Source organism: Balaenoptera physalus (genome assembly GCF_965194825.1).
Source record: "Balaenoptera physalus genome assembly, chromosome: 19".
In the NCBI taxonomy this organism is placed as follows: domain Eukaryota; kingdom Metazoa; phylum Chordata; class Mammalia; order Artiodactyla; family Balaenopteridae; genus Balaenoptera; species Balaenoptera physalus.
Window position 1 is genome coordinate 61370412 of NC_138900.1, and position 24461 is coordinate 61394872.

Here is a 24461-nt window from a genome sequence, read left to right on the forward strand (position 1 = left end):
ACCGCTGGACTGCCAGGGAAGTCCCATGCACAGAGATTTAAAGCAACATGGTATATTCTGGAAGCTTCAGCATTGCTAGAGCATAAAGCATAAGGAAGTAGGAAGCAGGAAGGCAGAACTTGAAATGGAAGTGAGAGGCAGAGCTTTGTGTGCCCGGGAAAGGACCTGGAACATTTACCTGCCCAAGAGGTCCCGCGGCTGCAACCTTTGACACAAGGGCCACATCCCAGACACCGTGCCCCTCTGAGCTGCTTTAGGGCTTCGGGAGCCCACCCACTTGGCCCTGGCCAGCCCGGCCTGGAGAATCACCCTCCGTGCTGCAGCTGGGTCCTGTGGGCACCAAAGGAGATGAGCCTTAGGGCTTTTATCGTGGAGAGTAAAGGCAGCAGCTTCTGTGGTGTCCCGACCGCAGTGTCTGGCGCATAGCAGCTGCTCAGTGGGTGTCTGCTAAGAATATAGAGGTTTTTCCCATGCTCTGCTCTGACCACCCATTGCCTCCTCTTGCTAGAACAGGGGCACCGTCAGCCTGGACCTCCCCAGTCACCCACCACCACCTTTCTCTGGCACGTTATTAATTAATAAATCCACTTAACAAAACATTCGTTGACATGTGAGGACAAGTATGTGCCAGACACTGGTCTCTGCTGCACAGACAGAGCTGCCATTGAGGGATTACCGTGTGCTGGCAGAACCTGACAGATAATCCAGAAATCACGTGGTCCGGGCTTGAGATTTGTTCAGGGTGTTAGGGGAGCACAGAGGGCAGGCACCTGACTTCCTCTCTCAGGGAGGGGACTGGGAGGGAGATGACGGAGGGCTTCAAGGAGGAGGTGAGCGAACTGAGTCTTAACAGGTGGATAGGATGCTCCTGGGAAAGGCAGTCCAGGCAGGGAGCCCAGCACGGGCAAAGGCAAAGAGGCTCTCGCTGGTGGAGAAGCAGGCAAGGACGTGGGTGCCGGGGAAGGAGTCGGCATCTTCCCCTCCTGGTTGGCAACACCTGTGGGTCCCACTGTGCACCTCAGCCCCGGAAGGAGGGTCAGGGCTTTGGACTTGGGAGGAGCCTGGGAAAGGTATTGTGATCTGAGAAATCCAGCCTGCATTTATTTAGCTAATTTGGCTGGGCTGACCCCTTAATGGGACTGGGCTGAGCTCCCCTGCTCAGTGGGGATGCCTGAGAACAGGGAAGAATTTGATCTCAGGGTCTGACCCTCAGCCGCCCATTTTACAACCTTGCTTTCAGTGTTCTCTCTTACCGATGCTGTTATTATCGTGAAGGCTTCTGTAGCCTCCTTTCATTCCAGCCATTACATTTTCTGATTTGACCTGTTGACAATTAGTCTTCTCCCAGTGGGGCTTGGTTTTTGTTTTGTTTTTTATGCACTTATTTTTCAAAAGTACTTTCACAAGTAATTTGAGTTGGTTTTATTCAACCCATCAGTCAGGCATCAGCGCCGTGGGTAATTGTTAGCTGGTAACAGCTGGCGTGTCACTGGACAAGCGTGGACCTGGAGTCCAGACTCCCGCAGCGTTCCCACGTGCTGGTGAAGAATGTGGGCTTACAGCTGAGTGTGGTTCAAGTTCAGAGCTGAGTGCAGACCCTGGGCTCACCCCCTACCAGCTGTGACCTTGGGCGAGTAATGGAAGAGCTTTTCATTTCACTTAAAATATCTTTAAAATATTCTTTAAAGTACTTTTGTAAGGATTTCATGAGTATATTTTCATTGTTTAAAAAAAAAAAAAAAGATTTCACCCCATCCCAGCGGCCCCTTCAGAGGCAGCCCTGGAGGTTTTCATGGGGTGACAAACCCACAGAGACAGACACGGCTGTGTTTTTATTTTTTGCTTTTAACATTAAAGATGCGAAGCTTGACATGTTGTCCTGTGTTCGATTTTTCACTTAACAGCATGTCTTGGAGATTCTTTCAAGTCAAGGCATGCAAGCACGTGTCTAAGCCAGGGTTTCCCACCCTTGGCACTAGTGACATTTGGGCACGGATGATTGTTTGTGGTGGGGCCGTCCTGGGCATTGTAGCATGTTGAGCAGCATGCCTGGCCTCCACCCACTAGATGCCAGTAGCATTCCCCCTGTTGTGATGATCGCACTGTCTCCATACATGCTGATATCCCTTGGGAGCGGGGCAGAGCTGACCCTGGTTGAGAACCACTGGTCTACCCCGTACTCCATTCTTTCCATTGGCTCTAGAGTATTTTTATTTGACCAGATGGCCATTCAGATCATTTCCAGCTAACTTGACACTCTAAGCCTCAGTCTCCTCATCTATGAAATGTGTGTGATAACAGTGCCTTTTCCTACAGGGCTGCTGGGAAAGTTAAATGGGCTAATACACCGAACATGCTTGGAAGAGGGCTAGGCTCATAGCAAGATGCCGCAGAAACATAAAATCTTCTTATTAATCATACGCTCTAAAATGATCCTTACTCTGTGACTGGGGCAGGCCTTGTAACAACCTCCCTGACCCTCTGTCTCTTCATCTGTACATATGGAAATCACTACCGCTTGACCTCACAGAGTTGTCATGAGGCTCAAATGAGATAATAGCTGTGGAAGCGCGGAGCCCACGCCTGACGCCCACTGTGGGCGCTTGATCTGTTCCCACTCCTTTATTCTTTGACTCATCCCTGTGAAAGAGGTGGGCCCAGCTTGACTGAAGGGGCTGAAGCCAGGAGGATACACCCTGCACGTGATCCTTCCTCCCAGAGGTGGTCCCAGAGCTCAGTGTGGGGAGCAGAGCCGCGGGCCAGGCGGCGACTCGAGGGCTGGGGGAGGCCCTTGCCCTGCCCCGCCACCCCTGCTGTGGCCTGACCTCTCCCGGCGTTCACCAGCATGGGCCTGAGAGAGTCCCCACCTGACAGGCCGGGCGCTGAACTTCTGAAAGTGAGCGTGCAGAGCCCGAACCGTGGGCCCGGCCTACTTTGGGGTGTTTCATCGTCGTTCATTGGCCCATTTCTCCTCCTATGGAGTTGTCACCAGACGGGTTGCTTGTTTCCTGGTCGTGTGGAGAGCCCGGGCTGAGAAGTAGCACGGTGAATAATTCAGGCTCCCGGGTCACACACATGGCTTCCGATCCGGCCCCAGCGCATTCTAACCATGCGACCTTGGGCAGCAGACTTCATCTCTCTGAGGAAAAGGCAAGACGCACACCCCGCTCCCAGCACACAGTGAAGATTAAGTGACATGACACAGCCCAGAGCCCAGCACAGGCAGTGCCTGCAACACCTATGGCTATTGTAGGTGTTGCTGTTGGTATATTATTATCATCAGTGTAGTGATTGGTCCACATGGCCGCAGGGGATTGTGAGAGGGTGGTGGGCTCAGCCTTGCAGTCAGGTCGGAGCCCACCAACCCCCTTCCCACACCGTCGGGGAGAGCTGCCTGTGGTGATGGACATGCTCTCCTCTCTGTCTGCGCTGTGCATTGCAGTGGCCACTAGATTCATGGGGCTGGTGAGCACTTAAAATGCGGTCAGTGCGACTGAGGAACTGCACGTTTAATTTCATTTCCTTTAGAATCGTTTCTTGGGAATTCTGTGGTGGTCCAGTGGTTGAGACTCCGCGCTTCCACTTCAGGGGGCACGGATTCAATCCCTGGTTGGGGAACTAAGATCCTGCAAGCCATGGAGGGTGGCCAAAAAAAAAAAGAAAGAAAAAAATCGTTTCTTCCGTGTCAGTTACAACAGGAAGAGTTACACGTGGCTAGTGGCTACCATGTTGGACCTCATAGCCCTAGGCGAGTAAGACCCTGGGGCCCGTCTCCACTTGTTAGTCAGCCTGACCGTTGCTGCTGTGAAGCAGAGCCTCGGCTTTGACTTCATCTTCCGCATTATGGGAAAGATGGGCTGGTGGTCATCCTCTACTGCCATCGAGCTACGTGTTCCTTCCCCTAACGGTCCTGAGACAGGCGGAAGCCCTCACCGAGGGGTACCCACCCACATCCAAAGGCCCTGCTTGTGGGAGCAGAGCCAGGAGACCCTCTGAAACCAAGCAGGCAGGGTCTGGGCTACACGGCTCAGTGATGGGGAGACCCTGTCATCACAGAGCCTTCCTGAGGAGTCGGGCGAAATTGCCGCCGTGTCCAGTACAGCCCAAGACGGTCCCCCCCGTGCTGGTGTCAGTGACAAGCTGTGCTCCAGGCAGCGGGCTTATGCCAAGCCTGAGACACCAAAGCTTCTAGAGTTTTCTCTCATCACCTCCCCCCAGCAACCCTGTGAATTGGTAACTCTAGTCTTCCACGTTTTATAGACTAGAAGACGAATGTCCAGAGAGGCCGAGCTGCTCACTCAGTCACACAGCCCGGCAGTCTCGGTGCTGGGTCCTGGGTCTCCCGTTTCCTCCTGTTGTGACCAGTGTGGAACTGGAAGACGAGTGGACTGCACGTAGGCATTCACCATCCACCCATAATGAACGTTTGTGGAGAGCTGGCCTTATCTCAGGCTGGGGGAGGCACTTTACACCAGGGGTTCTCAGCTGGGGCCGATTTTGTCCCCCGAGGGGGATTCGGCAATGTCCGGACACAGCTTTTTTTCCATTGTTCCAATTTTCTATTTGAATTTGAAATTTAGCAAAATCATTAAAACAGAAATTATGAAAGGGGCAGAAAAATCAAGAATCAAACACCATCTGAGCCATGGGAACCTTGCACAGGAATGGCAGTGGGAACAAGTAACAAGTGTACACCTGGCCTAAGAAAGCTCGGTGATGGGACTTCCCTGGCAGTCCAGTGGTTAGGGCTCCACACTTCCAATGCAGGGGGCACGGGTTCAATCCCTGGTCGGGGAACTAGGATCCCACACGCCATGCAGCGCAGACAAATTTTTAAAAATTAAAAAAAAAAAAAAGGCTCGGTGAGGAATGAATTCAAGGGGCATTAGAAATTCTAACCTCCCTTAATGTAAAGTGAAGTGCGTCTGGAGACGGTTTTGATTGTCACGGTTGGGTTGGGGGCTGAGAGCAAGGATGCTACCAGACATCCTGCAGTGCACAGGACAGCTGCGCTGCCAGCAAGGACCAGCCCCGGGTGCTCACAGGGCCAGGCTAAGAAGCCCTCTCTGCACAGATTACCTCCGCTCACCCTCAAAGTGATGCTCTCTGGTCCACCTTCCTGGTGGGGGCCACAGGGTTAAGAGAGATGAAGTAACTTGCTCTAATGGTCACATCATAGCAAGTGCCTGAAGGAAGACTTGCACCCAGGACTCTGCCCCCAAAGCCTGGGCTTATAACCACCACGCGTCCTGCCTCGTAGGCAGGGACTGTTGATCCACGGGGGACCCGGATGGTCCTCAGCAGGTCGTGAAACCCCTAAAGTTGCATGCATCGTTACAGATGTATATTTTTCTAGGGGGCAGCCCAGAGATTTTATCAGCTTCTCGGTGGGAGCCACGCACCCTCCCACAATTTAGGATCTCTGGCCAGCAAGTTAGAGGATGGCTTTTTTGCCCAGAGGGTGACAAGGAGGTTGTGCTTTCCACCATGAGTTAACCATCTTACGTAGGCACCCCCCCATCCCGTATGATTCCTTCCAAGAGATTCCGACTGACGTTTGTTCCTTTTCTTTCAGGCAATCGCTCCTTTGCTGGAAAACAACCATCCACCACCAGATCTCTGTGAATTCTTTTGCAAGGTACGGCACTGCTGAAGCGGGGCTGTGTTTTCAGGAAGCAGCCTGTCTCTGTATGTGCATGGCAGGGGTTGGTTTTGCAAAATTTGCTGAAAACCAAACTTAGACCCTCCCCGCCGGCTCTGACCCAGGTCAGGGCCCTAGACACAGCCAGAGACAAGCCAGGCACCCCATTCTTGGGTTACAGCCCCCTCTCCGCCAGACAGGTGATAAGCGAGGCCCAGGGTCAGACCAGCAGGTCAGGGAGGAGCATCAGAGTTTTCTTTGGAATGTCTTCCTGGCTGTCTTGGGAGAAGTTTGCAGCAGACTTTCTGAGCTCCTGACATCAGAGCTGGGCTATTATTATTAGCCAAGGCTCCTGTGAGCACCGGCCGGCCCACAGTGAGGGCACAGCTGTGGGGCTTTCCCTGAACAGAGCAGGCAGGCGGGGGATGCCAGGTGAGCTTGGAGGAGCCCCAGAGCAGGACATCCAGTCCCAGGGACCCCGTGCCAGCCTTGCAGTGGGATCTACGTGGAACATCCCCAGGGCACGTCAGGGACCAGGCATCCCCCGTCTGAGAGCACCTTGGTGGCCAGGGGGCTGGACCAGCACACGATCCTGTTTGATCCTTTGCTGGGTGATTTTTTTTTTTTTTAATTAATAGTAATCTTTTATTTATTTGTTTATTTTTATATTTATTTTTGGCTGTGTTGGGTCTTCGTTTCTGTGCGAGGGCTTTCTCCAGTTGCGGCGAGCGGGGGCCACTCTTCATCGCGGTGCGCGGGCCTCTCACTATCGTGGCCTCTCTTGTTGCGGAGCACAGGCTCCAGACACGCAGGCTCAGTAGTTGTGGCTCACGGGCCTAGTTGCTCCGCGGCATGTGGGATCCTCCCAGACCAGGGCTCGAACCCGTGTCCCCTGCATTGGCAGGCAGATTCCCAACCACTGCGCCACCAGGGAAGCCCTGGGTGATATTTTTTTAATGCAATGGTCTGATGTCCTTGGGAAGTCGCAGGGCCTGGGTTTGCTGCTTTCCCAGCGCTCCCCTGCTCTTCCTCCTGCCGACCCCCTTCACCGAGCTTGTTCCTTCCACGGCCACACACCGTCCTTTGGGGGTGTGGGCTGTGCGCACCAGTGAGACAGACACGTGGTGTGGCAGAGCGGGCTCCTGGGGACCTGCTGGTTCTAGGGTAAAGGGGACCGTGGTGCACTTATTGCTCCTCTGCCCCCTCACCCAGGGAGCACACTCTCTGTGTGTGTTAGGGGACGCAAGCTTTAGGGAGACAGGATCACATCATCCTCTTTGGCCCTGTCTCTCCATCAGCAGACCTTTCCCAGCGACCCACAGAGCAGAGGGTGGGCCCAGCCTGCTACCTGAAATGCCCAGGTGCATCTCTTAATGTGGGCGTGTGCCAGTGCGTGCCCTCTGGCCCACGCGGGTGAGCCCCGAGTGTACAGTTGTGTGTGTGTGTGTGCAAGAGCATGTCTAGGTGTCGGGCTCTGTGCTGCACCAAGGCCCCCCTCCCCCGTGGGGAACACCTGGGGAAGGAGTAACCACTTGGTGGGACTGCACACAACTAAGACGGGCCTTCTCTGCCCCCAGCACCTGGCGCTGTGCCCCCAAGCAGGGGAGTCAGGTCACCTGGTGTTTGGGCTCCTGGGAGAGCAGCCAGCTGCTCCCTTACCTGTCCCAGCGGGTCATCTCCTCTCTCAGTATTTTGTCCCATTTAATCCAGACCTGCTCCTTTTTCTCGTCTCAAGCTGGGTGGTTTCTCCCAGATCTCACGGTGTTCAGACTTTTGTTCTAGAACAGTGGACCTTTGTTCAAAGTAAATCATACCTGAGGGTTCCTGGTAGCACAGTTTGAAAAACAGGGATGTGGAGGAAACCATCCTTTTCGGTGTTTCCTGATAGAACTCCCTGGGTAGCTGCCCTGCCGTTTGGAGGGAGGGGCCCAGGCACAGGGATCGGTGAGACTCAGGGCTGTTTTCCCTCGGGGTGGGGTTGGAGTCACAGCCTCAGCACTTCCTCCACCAGGCAGCCCACCCAGAGAGCAAGGCTTGAGGGAACAAAGTCACCTCCACCGGGTCCACTTGGCCAGCTCTCTGGACACGCCCAGGCAGCCTCTCCTGCCAGACTTGGAAGCCAGGACCCCGAGATTTGGGGAAAGTTTACTTATCAAGAATTGTCTAGGATTTCTAATATCCCAAGTCCAGTGTCCTCTTCCAGGGCTGGAAACGGCACCTTCAGGCCCAGGCAGGTTTAAATGTGGTGGAGCAGCTCATCGTCTGTTCCACCCGAAGGCCTTCAATTTCACCTTGAAAGACAAAACCCCGTGCTGGTGAGATAAAATACATCCAAGAGCTGCGTGTGGCCTGCACCCTGCAGCCAGCTTATCAAAGCCTTCAATTGAGAAGTCACAGAATTTTCGAGATTCTGGCACCCAAGCACTAACCCCCCGTATTCTTGCATCTGATTTCCAAGAGGCTCCTCTGTTAGACCACGCACGCCGAACCTTAGTGCCATGGGGACCTTGCCCCGTTAAATAGGATCGTGTGGGAACGGACTCCTGTCTGTACCCCCTGAAACAATCTCAGACCGTCAGTGAGGTCAAAACAAAAAGCGAACAGAAGATCCCATCCCCACCCACTTTTCTCACTCCCCCAAAATGAACAAAAAGGTATGCAGCAGTATTGAGCAGGGGAACCCAGGCACCAGAGCCGGGCTCACTGCCCCGAGCCACAGACCACGGTCAGGGCTTCTGCAGGCCCCGGCTGGACCCCGCCAGGCTCGGCGCTGACCATTTCCTCCTGCCTCCCCAGCACTGCAGAGAGCGGCCCCGGTCCATGGTGGTCATCGAAGTGTTCACCCCCGTGGTCCAGAGAATCCTCAAGCATAACATGGTAAGTTCCCCCGACACCCGGACCGCAGAGCCAGGGGAGGGGCACAAGCTGCCAGTCTTTAACTTTTCCAAAGATTTGGGCATGGGGTTGGCGGCTGACGGCCAGGGCCTGGGCTTGGATTCTGTTGCACCCTGTGGGCTTTCACGCACCCTACCCCGCTTGGTTCTGTTTTTTGCTCTTAAGACAACAGGAGGAATCTTTCCACGGTAAGAATGACAAAAATAATGTGGCTGGGGGAGAGAAGTCTCATGTGTGTAGAGTCACAAATAATACCTGTAGAAACTCGGCCCTCGAGGAAGGGGAGTGAACTCCTCACTCCTTAAGAGGGGGCTACCCATAGGAGCGTCCATGGAGAGGGCGGAAAGAGGGCTGTACAGTGCAGAAACCTGACAGTCGTGACCTCAGCCAGAGGTCAGGGTCAACGTCTACAGTGTTAAGTCACAGTGCGGCATGTACCCTTGATGTGATGTGAGGAGGAGGGCCCTGGACCCCGGGGGTCTTCTCTCTCAAACCCACCACCTCAGTCTAATCATAACAAAAACGTCAGACTAATCCCAGCTGAGGGACATTCTACAGAACACCTGATGGCCCTCAGAACTGCCAGGTCATCGAACACAAGGAGAGTCTGAGAAGCGGTCACAGGCTAGAGGCCCTAGGAGACATGATGAATAATTGCAATGGGGTTTTCTGGATGGGATCCTGGGACAGAAGAAGGACATTAGGGGAAAATCAAGGAAATCCACATAAAGTACGAACTTAAATTAGTTAATTTTAAAAACGTAGGCGCAGAATTTCATTGCACACTCAGTAGTCCGGGCTCTTGTAATCTGCTGGCCCTTTTGCATTCTGTCCTCAGTCCAGTGAGAGCAGCAAATGTCATTGTTTTCTTTGTATTACACGTGGGGAAACTGAGGCTGAGCAAAGTCCTCTAACTGACCCCAGGGCCACAGCTGGGAATAAGAACAACTAGCGCCTACTCTCAGGTATTTACGGAGCACCTTTCAGAGCCGGATGCAGTGTGACGCTCCAGTGTATTATGTCATGTGACCCTCTTGACGGCCCGTGACCTCCTTCTGCAGATGAGGAAGCAGAGACCCAGAAAGTGCCGTGGGTTTCTCCCGGAACCAGCTGTGATTTCTGTAGGTTACTCAGGGACCTGTGGGCAGGTGTGGTCTCTCATGAGTGGTGCTAGGGGGAAGGCAGTCTGAAGCAAGGGCTGGTGTTCCAACAGGCTCTGCTGAGCCAGCCACCAGCCCGGACTGACGTCGCCTGGGTGGCGTGGAGGCATCTGTGTCATTGCATCACACGTTGGGCCACTGAATCGGTTGTGGGGTGACCGTGACTACTGCCCCCCAACCCTGTCGAGAGGCAGCATGTGAAAACAGCTCTGAAAAGGGGTGACCTGCTCACAATTTGGTTTGTGAGGTAGCTTTCCTGTCTCGACACCAGACCCTCAAAGAATAGTACATAACCTACCCCCTTCCCCAGTCAGGAATGGAAAGTGTGACACATGCGCCACACTTCCCCATCCCACACCCCTGGCAGACATCATTAGCCGATTACAGCACTCCTCCTGCAGAGCCCAGAGGTAGCTTCAGAGTCTTTCTCCACACAGCATTCCAAGCAGCCACTACCGGTTGTACCATGTTGGTACCGTACAGATTCTCTTGACCATTCTCCCTGAGTGATCACACACCATAATTAAATTGTTGCTTATTTCTGAGATCCTCCTTAATTTGAGATAAATGTATTTCTTGTTTTCTGAACACAGTTGAAGGGAATACTCCATCCAATTCTTTCTTCAGGACTAACAAAGAAACTCCCCTGGGGAATGGGGGGTGTGCTGCCTTAATTTAGACTTTAATCATTGCAAGGGCGCTCTCTGGCCTTGGCCAGCTGGGAGGAAAAGGTACCTGATTGTTAACTTTTTTTTCCCCGTTTATTTATTTATTTTTGGCTGTGTTGGGTCTTCGTTGCTGCGCGCGGGCTTTCTCTAGTTGCGACGAGCAGGGGCTACTCTTCATTGCGGTGCGCGAGCTTCTCATTGCGATGGCTTCTCTTGTTGCGGAGCACGAGCTCTAGGCGTGCGAGCTTCAGTAAATGTGGCGTGCGGCCTCAGTAGTTGTGGCGCATGGGCTTAGTTGCTCCGCGGCGTGTGGGATCTTCCCGGATCAGGGCTGGAACCCGTGTCCCCTTCATTGGCAGGCGGATTCTTAACCGCCGTGCCACCAGGGAAGTCCCCTGATTGTTAACTTTAAAGTCACTGTGGATGTGGTGTGAGATGAAGGCCATGCCCTTTCGGAGTCCAGAGCAAAGGTTCTGGAGTTTCTTTTGCAAAGGACCTTCTCTCATCACAACATGTCAGTGATAGAGCCACATCCCCAGGGCACCCCTGGCCAGGGCCCAGGCCTCCTCAGGTGTGTAAGCATTTTTGCACGTTCCATGGTAGTCAGTAGGCTGTTTAATAAGGGTTCTTTTAGGACATCTGACTTCAAAGGGGAAAATATCAAATTTCAGGCAGCCTCCCAAGGCTTAACCATACAGCATCTCCCTTATACCTGGTTAGTTTTATGGGCCTGGAGTGTTGACTGTGTGATTTTCTGGATAAAAATCAGAACAGCTACAAGGCAGATCCAGAATTGATAGCATCTTTTGTGGCCTGGCAGAGACCGGGGACCCTCGGGCATGAATCCTTACTTCACTTTTAAAGAACTCCCCCGTGTGGTCCCGGGGTCTGGGGACGCTGTAACGCTTCACGATCCCACTTCCTCTTGAAGTCCACTAACTGCACACTGAACTGTGTCAAAAGAGAACTGTAGACAGGACGGGGTGGGGGCATTAGGCGCTCCTGCAGAAGAGACAAATGGCTCACACCAGGCACGGGAAGCACGGCAGGCCTTCAGTGTCACCCACTTAACACTCCCTAAATCTAAGTGATCGGCCGGGACAGCGTTTCGGAGCTGGCGTGGGGTGTCTGGTCACTGCCTGCCGCCAGCCACAGACCTGTCAGCACAGCCTGAGCCCTGACTTCTCTTCACCCCACGTGCAGTGTTTCTCAAGGACACGCTTGAATGGTTGGGAAATGGGGAAGGTCACACACCCCCGTGGTGTTCTGGGATTTCAGAGCTTCCCCTACTCTCAGAGTGCATCTTTTGTCATTATATCCCGTGTCCCGTCTCAGGGATGAGCAAACTGAATCTAGGTTAAGAGTCTCAAAGAATGTTACTCCTTGGGCCACAATAAGAACTAGATACAAATGGAAGCATTCCTTAAGTATGTTCCCCTGGAGATTCTAAACAGTTTGTTCAACTGCATCCCCAAGAATGATCACGGTTCCTCTGCCCGCATGCCACTCATTGGTGTGTTCTTGTGGCAGAGGAGGCAAGAAGATGTGGCTGTGGTCCCTAGTGGACCATGATCTGACCTCCTACTTTCCAAAGGCAACATATTTGACTTTGCCAAAGAGGCAAAATGTCCCTCACCCACATGTTAAAAGGCCACCAGACCCATCTATAATGGTAATTTCCAAGGAAATGACCTTGACTATCCAGAAATCTAATAACAAAGATAATGGCAGTTAGCAGGGTTTAGTTGAATCAGTCTTCAGAGAATCATAAAACGTTAAGGGTGGAAGGGGCCTAGAGATCGTTTGTTCAACTCTCGTTCCACAGTGGGGACGGTGAGGCCCAGAGAGGGCCGTGGCTGCATAAGGCCACACAGCTTTCCTGTTACCCTTTTCCCGGGGACTCAGGGACTCTGGGCAACTTCCTCAGTTTGAAAGCACAGTCAAGCTTCCACCTTCTCTTCATGCAGGGGCCCCATCCTCTAGCCCAGTGCTCTGTGTGTGCGTGTGTGTGCGTGTATGTACGTGTGTATTTGTGGTGTGTGCGCACGTGCATGCGCGTGTGTAGATCCTTCTGAGCTTTCTCGTGGCTTTTGCTGCCCTCCTTATGCAAAGGCATAACCCTAGTAGGCAGGATGGAAGCAGATGAGCCCCCATCGTCTTGAGGATCCTAATTCAGCCTCTCACTCCAGGTGAAGAAGCACCAGGCACTCTAGAAACTCGCTCCTGTGAGCTGGCAGGAGGGCGTGGGCGGGCCGTGCTCTGATCTGAGCTTTCCCCAGGGCCCGCAGGATCGGTCAGATCCACAGGGAAAGTCTCCACAGGCTTTATTTTAGATTGGAGTCCTGATCCAGGTTGCTTTTTATTAAATGGGTTCCCCCTGAGCGGGGGCAGGAGAAGAAACAGAGGAGTTTGGAGACCACCAGGCTTCCCTCTGATGTCTTGCTGGTCAACCTCATCACCACACTGTGACTTGCCCTCCTGGCCCTTCACACCCCAGCACGTGGGTTCAGAAGTCCAGTGACGTGGGAAGGGACGCAGTCCTTTCCTGGCCCACGCCCTTCTCTCCTGCACCACCTGTGCTGCTTCTCCTGACAAGTCCCCGAGCCGACAGCCACCTCGGACGTTGGCCTTTCCCCTCTTAGCTGAGAAAGCAGGGGGCCCAGAAACTCTCGGGGGACTGCAGAAGAGGAGCTGGTCCTCGCTGGAGGCCAGCTGGGCATCTGCAGGCCCCCGTGCAGCCGCGCAGAAGGGAAACCCCAGCTGGGCTGTTCTCCGAGCACGTCTGGGTGGCACGCTGACCCACAGGGTGGGTGACACATGTCAGGGACGCTCCTGTGGCAGGACATCTCCCGTCTCCACGGGCAGCCATCGGGAGGTGTGAGGAGAGGGTGAAAGGGCCGGTCCCTTCGAGTGAAAGATACGTGTGCTTCTAGGAAGAGGAGATGGCTGGCATGTCCCCGTTGCCTTCCACCCCAGTGTCTCAGGACAGAGTGGGGTCCCACCACCCCTCTGGCCTCCTGCCTGCCTGTCTCCCCAGCTCCTGCCCTCTGCTCCCTCTGCAGGACTTTGGCAAGTGCCCGCGACTGAGGCTGTTTACTCAGGAGTACATCCTTGCCTTGAACGAGCTCAACGCGGGGATGGAGGTGGTGAAGAAGTTCATTCAGAGGTGGGTTCCTCAGCCGGGCCCCCTCCCCTTCCTGGCCTGCAAGCCAGCTTTCCTCTGCACCCAGAACCACTCACTCCACTGATGCCTGGAGAGGAGCTGCTGGCGTTCAGAGGCCCCAAGCGTCTCATCTTCTCCGAGGGTCTCCTGCGTCCTCCTGACCCCATGTGGTCTGAGGCACTCGCTTGCTGTGTGACATTGAGCCAGTCGCTGTACCTCTCTGATCCTCTTTCCTCTGCTATCCACAGGGGTTGTCGTGCAGTTAAATAAGATGATATATGAGGAAGCCCCTAGCACAGTGCCTGATGCTCAGTAGAAACTCAGGAAATGGTTAACAGTCCTAAATAATGAGAGTATTTCTGCAGATCCCACCTGTGGGTGCTGGGTGTGTAGGGAACGATCTCCTGCTAGCCCTGGAGAGTCATCATTGGGGATTTGAACGGCCACCTCCCAGACTTGGCCTAGAGGAAGCCTGATATTCTGACTCTTACTTTTGGTGTTTGGGGTGGGGAGGGGGTGCTTTTGCTTTGATTTTTTAAATTTTTCTCTGTGCCTCAGTTTCCTCATCTGTAAGATGAGAACTATAGTACTTACTTCATCTAGGTAACGTGAGGATTCTGTGAACTTATACACATAAACACCAAGGACCGTGCCTAAGTGTGATGGGAACGTTAGTGGTCGTTGTCACTACTCTTCTCATTTTTTAAGAAAATCGTGATAACCTGTTTAAGCCGGTTCCAAAAGATAGTCACCTGGAACTCACAAAGCATTTCCAAACCCAAAGAATGTGTCCTTCTGGGCACTTCCCTGGCGGTGCAGTGGTTAAGACTGTGCACTTCCACTGCAGGGGGTACGGGTTCCATCCCTAGCCGGGGAACTAAGATCCTGCATACCGCGTGGCACAGCCAAAAAAAAATAGATACATTAAAAAAAAAAAAAAAAAAAAAAGTTGTCCTGCTGGATCCCTGGTGACTCCAGGGTCCCTTTAAAGCACCCAGTAATGGTTCACGAAATTGTTTTAGGTTAGGCCTCTTGGTCCCAACGGCCACACCGATTTTCCAGGAATGTTACAGGTATTATCCCCAGGCCCCAAACAGCCCTGGGAGTAGGGATATTAGCCCCATTTTACAGATGAGAAAACTGAGGCACAGAGATAGCTGTGACGAATAACAATGGCTGGCATTTATGGAGGACTTAGCAACTGTGTCCCAGACCTCATGCTAGGCCAGGATCAGGATGACCATAATAACTTTTCTTTCAAAGCAGGCCACTTGGAAAGGAAAATGAGGTGAATAATTGTTACAGAACCACTGGGCATGAATTACAGACACAGGACGTATGGCCACTGTCTGCTAACTCTTCCCATGAATTAGAAAGTTAGGTCCTCATGGTACCCACTGAGGAGGGGGCCGTTGTCCCCATTTTATAGCTTAGGAAAGAGTGGAGAGTTTAAGAAGCTTGCCAAGGCCACTCAGCTGGGCGTGAACCCAGGCTCCCTGGATCTGGAGCCCACGGTCCAGAGCTTGGCTCTCTGCTGCCTGCACATGGCAGAGCCAGGACGCAAATCCTGGTGTTGCCAACTCCCCAGCAGATGACTTGGGGTGCCCCCCATCCCACCCCCCAGTGTGTGTCTGAAGGGCACCCCGGCCTCCCCCTCCTCCTTGCCATCACCTTCTCATCTAGCCCTCTGCTCTTTTCCAGCATGCACGGCCCCACGGGGCACTGCCCTCACCCCCGGGTCCTGCCCAACCTGGTGGCTGTGTGCCTGGCCGCCATCTACTCCTGCTACGAAGAGTTCATCAACAGGTCAGTCCCCACCGCCTCGGGAGAGCCTGGGCGGGACACGCTTGCCCCAAGGACGGTGACCTGTACACACCTGGCCAGGCAGGGAGGTGGAGTGGCTTCCACTGGACCTGCCTCAAGTGTGTTTGCCAAATCCCCTGTGTTCACTGGTGCCAGGGCCCAGAACCCAGGGATGTGACTGGAAAAGCAAACACTGTGAATCAATACTGGCACTGCAAGGCGTTGTGTTGACTTGGCTTTAGGAACAAGTGTTTTATTCTGAAGATTTCTCACCACCAGGCACATGTAACCGGAAGAAGGCATGACAGAGCCACTGTCCTGGGTCCCCCAGGGTTTGGGTGCAAGCAGCTTATTAGGGAGGTAACCCCAGGAAGCAGTGGGAGGGAGCCTGGGAAGGGAGGACAGCCAGCAGACTTGATGTTCCTAAGCAGGTGACCACTGCAGGCACCTGTGCGTGTCCCAGTGGGAACTCCCGGGAGACTGTGGAATGTTCTCTCAGAGTCCCTCCCCTGAGGGGTGGTGACACCGGGGTAGTTACTTACCAGCTCCCACTCTTCCCGGATTGAGGTTGGCTCCTGGGATGCAGAGTGACGTGGATGCCATTCGTCATATAGAACTTTCTATGGTGATGTCTGGGGTCATCAGAGAAGGTATGATGTGCAGGGCACAGATGGCATCTGCTGCAGCCGCCCTGTCCAGTTGCTCAAGTGGTGTACTGCACAACTCGGAGAGGACCAAAATGTGTCTAGGCACCGCTAGAGCTGGGAGCACCGCAGGAATATATTTCAGTCCTTAAAGAAAAGGCAGTGGAGCATCACTGAAAACCTGTGCAAACAGGGCTACATGAAGATGTCATGCTGGTCATTCCCAGGTGCCTGTTCCATGCCCTACAACATGTTATATTAAAAGCCAAAAAAGGAGCTTCCCTGGTGGCTCAGTGGTTAAGAATCTGCCTGCCAATGCAGGGGACACAGGTTCGAGCCCTGGTCTGGGAAGATCCCACATGCCGCGGAGCGACTAAGCCCGTGAGCCACAACTACTGAGCCTGCGCGTCTGGAGCCTGTGCTCCGCAACGGGAGAGGCCGCGACGGTGAGAGGCCCACGCACAGCGATGAAGAGTGGCCCCCGCTCGCTGCAACTGGAGAAAGCCCTCGCACAGAAGCGAAGACCCAACACAGCCAAAGATAAATATAAATAAATAAATAAAATTTTTTTTAAAAAGCCAAAAAAAAAAAAAGGAGGAGGCAGCAGAGAGTAATGCATGGCCTGTGCAACCATCCTCGGCATCCCTGTGTACGTAGATGGTCACTTGCCCTTGGCCTCATACACTGCAGCTCTGGAGCTGATCTGCATGCATTTCAAACCCAGGCCACCCCAGGAAGTAGGAAGAGCATCAGGAGTGTCACAGACTCGCAGGCTCCTTTTCCTCCTGAAGCCTCTGCCTCATCCACCCTCCCCGGGCTCGCTCCGCAGACACCTGAGCTGGGACTTAGGTTTCGGGGCAGGAGCAGGAAACAGCACCTGCCAGCGTTTTCCCTCTGCGTCTCCAAGGCTCTGCCTGGGTGCCCTACAGCAGGGTTTCCCTGACTTGAGAGCAGGAAGCAGAATGGAATCTCTCTCCCAGTTCCCACCCTAGGAGAAGGGCAGAGATGGAAAGAACCAGAATTAGGACCCGTGCACACTGTTACACATAGAGGGGACTGGGGACAGCCACAGCCAGCCTTTGTCCTTCTCTCATCCGTTCAACACTTGTTTAGTGAGGGTCCCTGCTGTGCCAGGTGCTGAAGGCACAAAAGTAAACCAGCCGATAGGTCCCCTGCCCTCCCAGAGCGGATGGTGTAGCAGTGGGTGGAGGGGTGGGAGTGAGAAAGCGAGCGGTTTCATCAGGGCTGTGATGAAAGAAGCCAGAGGCGTAATTAACGTGGTCCACAGCAAGGAGTCTCAACCCTGGCTGCGTGTCAGAGTCACCTGGGAAGGCTTTACAGAAGCTAAACACACATAAACCCTGGGACCTAGCTCCTCATCACTTTGGTGTATTCATCAGAAGACATGTACAAGAAGGTTTACAGTAGCATTATTTGTAATAGCCCCAAACTAAGATCTGCCTCAACCCCAGTGTCCTGCAACAGTAGAACGGGTAAGTTGTGGTGTGTTCACACGAAGGCATACTGCAGGACAGCAAGAATGAAGAAACTAGTGCAACCAGCAAGCTGTGAACTAATCTCACAAACATAATATGGAGCAAAAGAAGCCAGACCCGAAAGATACATAGAGTGTGAATCTCGTTCCTTGAGTTTCAAGAACAGGCAAAACTAATCTCTGGTGATAGAGGCCAGAACAGCGGCAGCCTCGGGGCAGGGAGTTAGGTGGAAAGGCGTGAGAGGAGCTTCTGGGTTCTTGGAAATGTTTCACATCTTGATCTTGGTCAGTGGTTCTCAGCTGGGGGCAACTCTGACCCCCAGGGGATATCTGGCAACGTCCGGAGACATCCTGGGCTGCAGAAGGGGAGGGGTGCTGCTGACATCCAGTGGTGGAAGTCAGGGACGCTGGTGAACACGCTGCCATGCACAGAGCAGCCCAGAATCATCTGAACTGTCTGGCCCCAAATGTTGGAAGTATCAAGAAGGAGGAGCCCTGGTCTGGTGGCTGTTTATTACACAGGGGAATTTGCGACAGTCACAAAGCTCTGCACCTAAGATTTGTAGACGAGACTGGACTGATGTTACCCCTGGGGTGTGCTGGAGCCCAGGCACATTTGGAAGCACATCTCTTCCCAATTCCACAGTCAGGGATGACACGTTGGTAGCTTGAATTCAATCATGGTGGGAGTATTTACACCAAGAAAATTGGCAAACACTACCAATCAGGGCTCCTTTTTTTCTGGAGACTTGGTTGTTAGACATTTACCCGCATCCCACTGGTTATATCTTAAAAAAGAAGAAGGAAAAAAAAAAGGTGCCTGGGCCCCACCCACTGCAATTCTGATTTAATTGGGATGCCCCTGGCATCGGATTCTTTCTTTTTTTTAACACCTTAGGCAAGTGGAGTATGTGGCCAGAGTTGAGAACCCCTGCTCTAGGGGGAAGTGAGGAAGGGATTCTGCAGGGAGGTGATATTTAAATTGACACCTGCTGGCTGTCAGCAAGGCAAGAGGACAAGATGATCCAGGCAGAGGGAACGGCATGTGCAAAGGCCCGGCAGTGCAGATGGAGCTGCCATTGGTCACACGTCCTACCCATGGTCCTTAAACACCTGCTTCAGAGTCCCCTGGAGTGCTGCTTGAAAATGCAGACTCCTGGACGCAGCGTTTCCGGGCCAGGCCCAGGAATCTACATTCTTAAACTCCACAAGTGATCTGCTCCACGCTAAAGGCCACTGCAGGGGAGGAAGTGAAGGAAACTGAGTGTGCCCTGAGCAGAGAGAGGGGCAGAGGCAGAAGACGAAGTTGGAGAGGAAGGCCAGGCCACGGAGAGACTTGTACCACTGAGCTTCTCCCACCTCCACCTCCCGTGCTGAGCTGCTCCTGGGGTCACGTCAGCGGGTCTGCGGCAGGGCCTGAGCCTCTGCTTGTCTCATAGACTCCCAGTAATGCCGCTGCTGCTGGTCGGGGACCATGCTTTGAGTGGTGGAGCTGTGCCTGTGTGTCAGTTGTGGAGGTTTTATTCTAAGGACGTTGTAGTCGCCGATGGGTTTTAAGTAGAGAACGGACTTGATGAGATGTCAGTTTCCAGACTCCCCTCTGGCTGCTGCTGCAGAGGCCAAGCACGACCTTGGGGATCCCAATAGGTGACGGTTGCTACTAGGTGCCCAGGGTGGAGGCCTGGGGAGGGCGAGGCGGGCCCTGCCGCCTCCCGCTCAGGCCTGCCCTGATTCCCTGCTCAAGACAGCCCAGCCCCCTCGGAGCCCACAGTAGCTGGGGATCCAAGTGCTGCCCTCACCTCCCCCAGGAAATCACGCCGAGGGCTGCAAGACCTTCCCTAGGCTCAGGTCCATCCCACCCCCTTGGTCAGTCCCTGGAAGATAAAACCCCGTGCCATCTACCGGGCCCGTCTGCGGCGCTCTCAGTGGGTACGTGATGTACTTGTGCACAAAAGAACAGACAACTTGACCCAGGTTAGCATAGCTCGCTGGAAAATCACCCAATCTGAGCCAAGCAGCCTTGAAAATCCACTCCTAAATCCCAGCAAAGGCAAAGGGGATGGAGCTGAGCACTGGGTAGCAAGTTAGCTCTGAGTAGCTACACCGCATCTTCCACCGGACCACACACAATTTTCCATCAGCCGTAGCATTCTCGGACTTTAGCTAAAGGGTTTTGTTTTTCCCCAGCAAAGCTTAAAGTGTATTTATCAAACATCCTTGGTGGGCTCAGCTCAGGCCTGGCTCGTGGCACGTGCTGGACAAATTCAGGCCCTCTGAGCACACTGGGGGTGAGTTCTGTGCTTGAGCCAGTCCTTGTGCACAAGGAGCACGCGCGTCTCTTTGGAAGCACAGGCGCATGTGTGTGGCCCATTTAGGGGAGGACTGGACGAGCAGCTGTTTGTGATCATATCATCGTGCTCTGAGCCTCTTGGAACAGTGGGCTCAACCGTGACTGCACACACAGGGAGCCCTAAACATGACTGGTGTCCGGACTCCACCCTAGAGATTCCGACCTAATGGGATATTAGGATGTTTAGAAGTGCCTCAAGGGACACTGGTGTCCAGCCAGGGGTGGAAGGTTCTGGCACAGGGGCAGGAAGGGTGAGAGCGGCGGGTGGGAGAAATCAGGGAGGACTTTGTGGAGGAGGAGGACCTGCATGGGATCATGCAGGATCTTGGACATGCAGTCAGAGACCTGGTTTCAAATCCCAGTCCTCTCCACTTATGAGCCATGTCATCAGGGTAGTCATTTGACCTCTGGTAGCGTCTTTCCTCACCTGTAATGTGGAGACGGTAATACCTACCATTCAGAGATATCTGAGAATGTCTGTGTGGTCTGTGTGATAGCACTTAGCACCGTGCCAGCCCAGGGGCACCAACAAAGGAAGCCCACTGCTGGAGTTACCTTTGTCCTGACGTGCCTGCCCGTAATGTTTGGAAGCACCCAGTGAGGAGGCGCTTTACCCAGACTCAAAGCTCTGACAAGTCCTGCTGTGAAGAGGCCCAGCATTTCCCAAACACATGTGACCTCAGTGATGCCATAGTGCCCTTTCCTCAGCTAACACCTGTTAACCCCCTGCACAAGCATCGTTCCTCTAGGCGTTGGAGATGCTGCAAGGGGCGGGGTGGGGGGTTAGCCCAGAGTGGTGGGGTGCTGCAGACAGGAGGGACATGCAGACTCCAGGGGACTAGTATTTGGGGTTTGGGATCCCTTTGAAGGGTGTTCCCAGGCGGAGGGCAGAAGCTGAGCTTTCTCACCCAGCAGGGATGGGGCAGCAGAGGTGGGGCCTGGGCCTTGCCCCAAGGACATTAGGGGGAGGGGGGCAGTTAGACCAGAGGAAGCAACTAGAAGCAAAATCGCTAGTAGGTCTCATAGGTGTGTCCGGAAGGTGGCCAGGGAAGGCATCTTGGTGGAGGTGAACGCCAGGGGCCTTATGGGTCTTGTGTAGAGGTTAACATCACTTGTTCGTTCCACAAACGTGTCGACCGCCTGCTATGTGCCGGGACTACAGCACGTGCCTCGATGACAGGCAGCCCGGTTTGGATGCCATCCCCACCTCTCCCTGTCTGGAGGCCTTGAGGGAGCCTGTCTCCTCGCTGGTGGAGAGGGATCCAGTAGCACCTGCTTATTGCACCGCCGTGGGGTTCCGGGGACACTTAGCCGCGTGCAGCCTGGCACTTGGAAGCGCCCACTAGATGGCAGCTTGCGGCTTGTGTGACCCGCCCCCAGGGCGCGCACTCACGCCCCTCTCCGCCTCTCCCCCAGCCGCGACAATTCCCCCAGCCTGAAGGAGATCCGGAACGGCTGCCAGCAGCCCTGCGACCGGAAGCCCACATTACCCCTGCGCCTTCTGCACCCCAGCCCGGACCTGGTGTCTCAGGAAGCCACGCTGTCCGAGGCGCGGCTCAAGTCGGTGGTCGTGGCCTCCAGCGAGATCCACGTGGAGGTGGAGCCCGCCAGCACTGCCAAGCCGGCGCTGACGGCCAGCGTGGGCAACGACAGCGAGCCCAACCTCATCGACTGCCTCATGGTCAGCCCAGCCTGCAGCACCATGAGCATCGAGCTGGGCCCCCAGGCCGACCGCACGCTCGGCTGCTACGTGGAGATCCTCAAGCTGCTGTGAGTGTCCCCCGGCCTGCCTGGTGCCCTCGGGTTGGGGCGGGGGCTTGCAGCTGGCTGGAGGCGTGCAAGGGTGGGCGTGCTGAGTGTGGGTGCACAGGAGGCAGACGTAGGGTGTGAGGGCACTTGTTCTGGGGCGTGTGCATGCAGGGCTGTGTGGGTGCGTGTATGCTCGAGGATCTGGACACGTGTGTAGGGTATAGGCACAAGCATGACGTCTACACCTGTGTGCATGAGTTTGAGAATGTGTGAGTGCGTACGCGTGCCATGATGTGCTTCAGCGCACGGGGCCCGAGTATGTCCGTGAGTGTGTGGACACCTCTGCGTGTTGTGTAGGGTGTGGGCTCACTCTGAATCTGTAATTGTCCTTGTGTGAGTGTAAATGGCTTTGGGTGTATGCGGGCATAACAGCATATGGGTGATGGCCTGAGTTTCTGTGTGTCGTGTGTGTCTGTGTGTCCACATGTAGGAGTTGGATATGGGAGGGATGTGGATTTCTCTATAGGGGCAGTATGTGCGTTTCGAGTGCCTGTGAGTGTAAGTGCACAAGTGTAGGTGTGTCCGGGTGCTTGTGCTGCTTCTGTGCATGAGTGTCTCTGAGTGCAACATGTGGGTATGAGCATTTGTGCACAAGAGCTGGAGTGTGTGTGTATGTTCTCTGTGTATGTGTGCGGATATGCCCATGAGCCAGCGTGTGGGTGTGTTTCTGTGTCACGTGACCCATGCACGCTTCGCGTGTGTGGTGTGTACTTGCCGTCAAGTTCCAGCAGTTGCCCCCATGCGGCCTCAGCCGCCGGGCGGGGGAGGGAGCCTGGCTGGTGGGAGGAGTTCTGAGCAGGAGCCGGGGACCAGGTCTGCTCTGAGCGGTGCTTCTGAGCTGAGTGCTTTGGCCGTGCCTGCCCCTCCCCGAGCCCCAGCTGTGTGACTCTAGAATGGAGGGGGTCTTAGTCTTTGACCCCCAAGGGTCTTTCCAGTTCCACCATTCACACCCCAGACCCATCTCGGACTATGTGCGCCTGGTGCTGAGCCCCAGGCGAGGGGCCTTGCTGTCTACTCCCTTCCGCCCCGCGCTGAGCTCTGCAGTTCTGTGGGCCAGCTGGGCCTGGAGAACCCAGCACATGCCTCCCCCACTTGCTCCCACCAGCTCCGTCCTTCAGAACAGGACTTGGCGCCACTTGCAGGGATGGGCATTGCCCGGCGCAGTTGGTGGTGGCAGATGGGCTTTTCCGAGGGGCTGGGGACCTGACGGCATGGTCGCATCTGACCGATGCCCGGTGCTTATCTAATGTCAGGGCACCAGGGCCCCTCGATCTGGGGGACCTGCCTCCTGGGGCTCGTCGGTGTCGCTGGGGTCACACTGAGTCCCTGCGTCGTTGTTGCTCATCTCTGCGGCGTTCGTTCTGCTCTCATGAACGGAGTGCGCTCGTGGTCCGGAGGGTGGAGGCTACCCGCCGGTTGCCTGGTGAGCTGGTGAATGAGAGGTGCCTAGGGGTGCCCCTGTTCACGCTCTACAAGCACGGCCTGTGGTGTCTGTGGAGGTGAGCACGTGTGTGCACACACAGGCATACACGCTACGCAGTGGCTTCTCGTGCTTGGAGGTGACTCTGGATGCAGCATCCCCAAACTCTCCCTCTGCCCTTGCTTTGGCCCCGGAGAGGAGAGGGGGAGGCCTCCCGTGGTTCCGGCAGCCAAGGCCAGCTGAGGGCATGACCGCGATTAGCGATATCCCCACCCAAAGCAGATTCAAAATTCTGCTCAGAGAGCATCTCCGAGAACACATCTCAGTCTCTTTAAGGCTGGAGGAGTCCCCGCTTTCTCCCAGGGTGGCGGTCAGCCCTCCGAGGGACCGGCCAGCCGCGGCCCACATCTCCTCCTCATCTGGCCGGGCCCGGCTCTCCTCCTGCGGCCCCTGACTCCGGCTGTTTTCTGCAAACACCTGGAACTCCCAGACCTTCTGCCAGTTCGGGCCCTGACTCATATTTCTCATTAAGCACTAAGGGTTTGAGTTTCATCATGCAGTTGACACACATTTTTTTTCCTTCTTCATAAACATGCTCATGAATGCGGACTCTGTTCTTCCTGATCTGCTTCCAGACCTCCTGCCTGCCCGCATTGCCCAGCTGCCAGGTCATGGGTGGGGGTCAGGGGGCCCGTCAGAGGCTGCCTGCTAGGCGCTGGGCGGTGTTCCTGATCACTGCTCAGGGCAGCAGGTCCCGCCCCACCCGGAGGTCTCCACGAAGCAGGGTTTATACGTCCAGAAGCCTTTTTCACCTTGGGGGAGTGCAGAGCACGATTTGGGCCTGATCACTTCTTTCCCTAGCAGCTTTCCTTCTCTAACTCTGCTGCCTGCTTGAGTCACTGGCCCACTGGAGGGCCTCACATGTGTCAAATCCGCAAAACCCCAGCAGCTCAAAGTGCTCCAAAGCATGATACGTTGGAAAAAGCACAGATTCAGAGCCAGACTGCCAGGTTCAGGGCCCAGGGGTGTCAGTGTTAGCTTGTGACCTTGCGCTGGTTACCCACCCTCTCTGAGTTGAGCTGCCCCCAGCCATTAGAGGGCATGGCTTTGGGCCCCAGCACAGAGCAGGTATCTCGCAGGCATGGACACCAGGCAGATGGGAGTTACTAAACTTTCTAACTACAACTGTGTTTCCTCTATTTTAAGGTACCATTGGGAGTAAGACACATCATCGATTTAATAACAGCACTTTGAGAGGGGAAAAAAACCCCAAAAAACACGAATATGGCATTCAGTGCAGACTCAGTTTCCAAGAAGCGTGCATTTGAGAATTGAGGAAATGCGGCCATAGGACTTAGTCTGCTGTGTAACTGCAGGCAGTGTTCTTGGCTTCTCTGGGCCTCAGTTTTCTCA

The 24461-nt window shown here is 54.5% G+C and overlaps 1 protein-coding gene across 1 annotated transcript in view; it reads left to right on the top strand.

Annotated features, from left to right (window-relative positions):
- Positions 1-24461, top strand: part of LOC309649260 (C-Maf-inducing protein) — a 57964-nt gene that overhangs the window by 11775 nt on the left and 21728 nt on the right. The window contains exons 4-8 of the mRNA XM_082439078.1: positions 5576-5638; positions 8438-8518; positions 13427-13530; positions 15229-15333; positions 21236-21589. Coding sequence (XP_082295204.1) covers positions 5576-5638; positions 8438-8518; positions 13427-13530; positions 15229-15333; positions 21236-21589 — 707 coding nt within the window. The remainder of the gene's footprint in view (positions 1-5575; positions 5639-8437; positions 8519-13426; positions 13531-15228; positions 15334-21235; positions 21590-24461) is intronic.